General features: G+C 39.1%; 1 protein-coding gene across 1 annotated transcript; it reads right to left on the reverse strand.

The window, feature by feature from the left end:
- Positions 1 to 3,776: 3,776 nt before the first annotated feature.
- On the reverse strand, positions 3,777 to 4,838 carry LOC103581545 (olfactory receptor-like protein OLF3). The gene has a single exon (XM_008563356.1). The coding sequence runs from the start codon at positions 4,816 to 4,818 to the stop codon at positions 3,865 to 3,867; it is 954 nt and encodes a 317-aa protein (XP_008561578.1). The 5' UTR covers positions 4,819 to 4,838; the 3' UTR covers positions 3,777 to 3,864.
- Between the last annotated feature and the right edge of the window lie 1,175 nt (positions 4,839 to 6,013).

The raw sequence follows: 6,013 nt of genomic DNA on the forward strand, positions 1-6,013 counted from the left end.
TGTGTTTTCTTTTTTTTTTTTTTTTCCTTTTTGTCTTTTTTCATGACTGGCAACGGATCGCAACCCTCAGTGTCGCGCCCGTACCTGACCAGGACTGGCAATGGGATCTCAACCCTCGGTGTTGCACCCGCACCTCGCTCAGCCAGTGAGCGGCCGGTCTGTATGTGGGATCCGAACCCTCGGCGGGAGCGCCGCCGTGCTCCCAAGTGGCGCACTGTAGCAGTGCACCACCGGGCTGGCCCCCCCCGTGTTTTCTTCTAGGAGTTTTATAATTTCAGGTCTTATATTTATGTCTGTAATCCATTTTGAGTTAATTTTTGTACATGGAGAGTTGTATGGGTCTAGTTTCATTCTTCCACACATGGGTATCCAGTTTTCCCAGCACCATTTGTGAAGAGGTTGTCCTTTCCCCAAGGTATGTTCTTGATGCCTTTGTCAATGATAAGTTGGCTGTAAGTACATGGGTTGATTCCTGAGCTCTCTATTCTGTTCTATGGGTCCATTTGTCTGTTTTTATGCCAGTACCATGATGTTTTGGTTACTAAACTTTTGCAGTATAATTTTAAGTAAGGTAGTATATTGCCTCTGGTTTTATTGTTTTTCCTTAGGATTGCTGTGGCCATTCAGGGTCTTTTGTTGTTCCATATGAAGGTTAGGATTGCTTTTGATATTTCTGTAAAGAATATCATTGACATTTTGATGGGGATTGCATTGACTCTGTAGAGTGCTTTGAGTAGTATGAACATTTTCACAATGTTAATTCTTCCAATCTATTAGTATGGAATGTCTTTCCATCTTTTTGGTGAAGATTTAGATAACCGTTCATGAAAAGAACTTGGACAAGCTAAGAAGCTGTTTGAAGGCAAAGGAATCATGAGACAGTTAACAGAGAGAAGTCACAAATACTGTGACTGCATGACCAATATCAGAAATGAAGATACAGCATCTTCACATATCTTCGACCTTGATGTGTCCTGTATGTATTTGTGTGGAGGATACCAACATTAATGAAGCAAATGTATTTCACAGGGCCTAAATTATAGCTTAGTGGGGGTGACATCCCCGTAGTTTAAGGTATAGCCTAACCTTTTAGAATTGCATATAGAGATGCTAGGCTTGGGAAAAACAGAAAACTTTCCCAGGACTAAAATCTCTGCTGTAGATAAAAAAATTATAAAACAGCAAAAATGCTTGCTCTAAGGGCAGTTGTCCTTGGTGCAGCTAAACCTAATGATGGGAAAGTATGTGAGCTAAAAACTTCAAGATTAATGGTTGGGGGATGTTCCTCATCTCACCTTCAGTTGTTTCTTTAAGTTTCTTGGGGAACTGAGTGTTCCATGACTAATATCTCATTGTTCTTTTTGTAACCACCTGTGTTCCTTTTCTGTAACTTTCTTGCCTGGAGAATAAAAACAGAGAGAAAACCTAATTCTGGGTTATTTCCTAGGAATTCTTCTCTCTTGAAGGAATTGCCTGGGATTAACCCCTTCTGGGCCTCTCACTGCTCTGGAGAAATGAGCTTTGAGTAATCTTTTGCATCTCTGTCACCCTGGAAGAGGTGACATATTTGTATTTTTGACTAAATTTTTTCTTTTATTTTTTATACCATTTTATACAGCTTATGCCCATGGTGATAAATCTTCTAATTGGTTAATAATTTACAGAATATTCAGACAGGATTATAACACTTCAGAAGAGGAATGCAATTCACATGGGAATTCCATAGGGAAGATGGAATATGGGAGATGAAGTGTTTTATCTGAAATTTATTTTACATGGCATGGCTTAACTTACTTTTTTCTCTTTCCTGTTACAACTACCTTAATTCAGATTCCCCTAATGTCTCAATAGTATTACTGGAGCAGTCCCCTAGCTTGTTTTCTTGCCTTTAATCTTTTCTTCACTATCTCACTTTCCAGAGTGACATTTCAAAAATGTAAATTTTTCCAAACCATACTCCTCCAAAAAAAATCTTTACCAGCTCCCCAGAGATATCAGAATAAAGTTGAAAGGTAATTTGGCATTACTGAATGCCCTTCAGAATCTGGCTGTGTCTCCCACCTGCTTTATGCTCACTATATCCTCAGTTTTCTCTGTCCTGCAATCAAGCTTCCAAAATATTTGGATTCTAATGCTTGTCTGCATCTATACAACTTTGCACAGGTTGTTTCTTTGGGTTTCTTGTCAACTGGATAACTTGTTTTCACATTTCTGGTCTCAACTTTTCATGGAAGACTTCTGCAATCACCTCCAGCAGGCTGACTCTCACTGTAGCACTTATCACAAGGCATTATACTTGCTTCATCTTCTGTCATCTCTAATATGTGGGCATATTCTTGTCAGGACTGTATCATATTGTCTATAGTGTCCAAGAACTATTCATTCACACCAACACAGAGTAGACACTACATTGATGTTGCATAAATTAACACCAATAGAAATTTAGTTCACTGGCATTCACATCTTTTGGGATGCCTGTTTACCTTGCCAAAAAAAAAATAGGATTTTTATTACAATTAAGGTAAGATTTAAATGTCAAATGAGTTTTTGATTATATGAATCTTCAACTCTGAACTGTCAGATTCTCTGCTACTGTGTTAACAAAAGTAAGAACTACAAAATCAACCAAGATGAAGAGGGGACAAAAGAAAGAAAGGATTTAGACTCCTTCAAGGAAGCGGGAAGACCAGCTTTTATGATATTCTTTCTCTTCTTTCCCCTTCCTTATTGCTTGTTTCAGTATTTTTTTCTCTTCTTTTGCATTTTCAAAGCTTTTGTTCAGAGGTGAATTCCACTCCCAGACAAGTCCAGATCACTAGGTTTACAAAGTTTGAGTATGACAGGTTGTGTGTGTGTGATGGGAGATGGGAGATGTCTTCAACATGGAAACTTGAGGGTAACAACTGTGGAGCTGACTTCCTATGCTGATCCCCCCAAATCCATATTAAAATTATTGCATCTTTCCTTATCTTTGGAGGAGGAGTCTGTCCTTTCTTAGATTAAGTATAACTTTGATATTTTATACATTATCTCATAATTTATGTGCTTATTTGTTTCTAAGAATTCAGATAAAATGTTACGGATTTTTCAGAGATGGCACGGTTCAACATTTTAAATGATATCTCTTATATATTCAGTAAAATTTCTTTTAAACTGTTTGAATACTGTCAAGCAGTTACCAAAACATAGATTTGCCTTGACCAATAATAGCCTTCAGCACAAACAACCATTGATTATGACCCTATCAAAGCAATACAAGACCTTTACTTGATATATTTCTAGTGAAATGCCTCCATCTCTCAGAGAAAGACATAATGTCCACATTTAGTAGGTCATGCACAAAAACATTTTAATCAGCCTTGATAACAACATTATTCTCATGATTGTGATTCACAAATTACTGGATGTGGCTACATGCTCCACACATTATTTTAAGTGAATCTTCAAATGTGAAAATGCATTTTGTTCCATGGAAACACTGTAACCTTTTTCAAAATGTGGATGCATAAGCGCCAATGGTCCAAGGTAAGATCCATGAATTGGTCCGTGTTTACAAACAATGTGACAATCAAAACAGTAAATAATATGTTTTTTCAATTATTCTCGGGCTGTAAGAATGGAGATTGAGAAAGTGCAGAAAGTTCTATTACAGCAGTGCCTAACTCCATTGTTCGTGCTGCTGTGACATAAAAGTACCACCACACCCCACCCGACACAACCACTCAGCCTCCTACAGATCTTACAGGGCACGTTACATTATCTCCTTTCTGGTTGCCAGGGCAATGCAGTTTGTTCCTGTCGTATCTGAGTTGGGTGGAGAACACAGAAGCAAAGCTCTTTTCTCTAAGTGATATTCATGGGTCATTAAATTGCCAGTTTTGATGTTAACTGGGAGAATTTCCCTAATAGTTTCTGCCAGGCCCCCTTCACCTCCTTATTCCTCAGACTGTAAATCATGGGGTTCAGCATGGGTGTGAAAATAGCATAGAAGAGAGAGATCAACTTCTCCTGAAGGACAGAGGGACTGGAGTGAGGCTGGATGTAAGTGAAAATGGCCATGCCATAGCACAGGGCAACCACTGTGAGGTGAGAAGCACAGGTGTGAAAGGCTTTCTTCCTTCCCTCTGTGGACTGGATCTTTAGGATGGTGGAGATAATCCTGATGTAGGACAGAAGAACCAGGCAAAAGGGTGTCATCAGCAGGATGATGCAAGAGACCATGATGGCAGCCTCATTGGAGGAGGTGTCCACACAGGCCAGCCTGACCATAGCTAGGAGTTCACAGGATATGTGATTGATATGTTTGTTACTGCACCTGGGAAGCTGAAAAGTGATGACTGTCTGCATGAGAGAGTTGATGGAGCCACTGACCCAGGATGTGATGGTCAACCTAGCACACAGCCCTCCGTGCATGATGACTGAGTACCGCAGGGGATCACATACAGCCACATAGCGGTCATAGGCCATCACCGCCAGTAGAACAAATTCAATCCCACCTAAGGCCAGTGAGAAAAATAACTGGGCTACACAGCTCACAAATGAGATTACTTTATGATCTGCAAGAAAATGCACCAGCAGCTGAGGGACTATGCTTGTGGCATAAGAGACATCAACAACGGAGAGGTTGGTGAGAAAGAAATACATGGGAGTGTGGAGTCGACTGTCCAGTCTGATCAGAAGAGCAATGAGAAGGTTCCCCAACACTGTCACCAAGTACATGCCCAAGAACAGAGCAAAGAGGGAGACTTGAGTGTCCCAGTCACTGGATAGACCAAGGAGAATAAATTCACTCACCCACGTGTGGTTATCTGTTCCCATCAAAACATGTGATGGTTATTAATCTGCAGGAAAAGTCATAAATAACAGAAGTTTATCAAAGAACCATAAAAATAACTTTTGAGTGAATACTGTGTATGCCAGCCAGCCTTAGCCAGGTACTTCAGATCATGTATTGGCCAAGATGACAGGCTTGATCCCAGTTTTCATTATATCTACTTAGCATCAGAGAGACAGTCTAGTGTCTTTTTAAGGACCCAATTTGGTGTCAGGGAGGTCAGGTAAAGCCTGGAGATAATGCCCTGCAATTTTGTAAGTTCTACATCTTTACTGCTTATCTCTAATTCCAGAGCAAGTAGGAAATTTTACGTGACAACAGCAGGTAAAAATGATAAACAATGGAGAAGAACGAGATTTTAAAGTCAAAGAATTACCTTAAATGTATCTACTAGACCCATCTTGATGAAATGTGTAAACTTATTATAAAAGGAAATATTTGGAAGAAGCAAGGCATTGTGAAAATTTCTAGGATCAGCGAAATGAGGGTTAAAATCTGGATTTACAAGGCAGCTTCATGATGTTGATTTAGTAACAAACTTTCTTATGTAAAAGAAAATAATATTAAACAACTCACAAGTGCATTCAAGTTCATATATAAATAATGTACGGGGAAAGTACTTTTTTAACTGCTACTGGTAGTATAACTGTAGTAATATGGATGTTAACTAGTCACCTGACTCTATCTGATGGTACATAATGACGCTAACATGATTTTCCCTTTCATCTACTCCACAAATTTAGACATCAATAAAATTGGGGACAAACTTTAATATACCTGAGGACTTAGGTATGGCTTGGATGCTTTAAGAATCCTGATGACCACTGGTGTTTTGGGGTAGCCTTTGTTCTCTTCAGCTGTTAGTGTGACTGGGGAGGGCATTTTAATTGTATTTTGTTTTCATTATTTTTCTTTTTTCAACTTGCTGCCATTAAGAAGCTATTGCATGGGGAAAAAAAAGAAAAAGAATCTGTCCTATGGATATGGCCTCCAAAGAAAGCAAATAAAAATATGGATGCTTAGACTTTCTAGGTAAAAGGGAAGAAGAGAAAGCAGAAGTTTAAGGACACATCTTCATTGTCCAAAAAGAGAGTAAGGTATGGAATTCATGTAGACTTACGTTAGCATGGAGATTCCCTTGTGTTTTCTTTTACTCAGCAAGTGCTTTTTCAGTAGAAC

The sequence above is a fragment of the Galeopterus variegatus genome, unplaced genomic scaffold (genome assembly GCF_000696425.1).
Source record: "Galeopterus variegatus unplaced genomic scaffold, G_variegatus-3.0.2 Scaffold13307, whole genome shotgun sequence".
NCBI lineage: Eukaryota > Metazoa > Chordata > Mammalia > Dermoptera > Cynocephalidae > Galeopterus > Galeopterus variegatus.

Coding starts and splice junctions, on each gene's coding strand:
- LOC103581545 (XM_008563356.1), bottom strand. CDS start 4,818: ATGGGAACAGATAACCACACGTGGGTGAGTGAATTTATTCTCCTTGGT.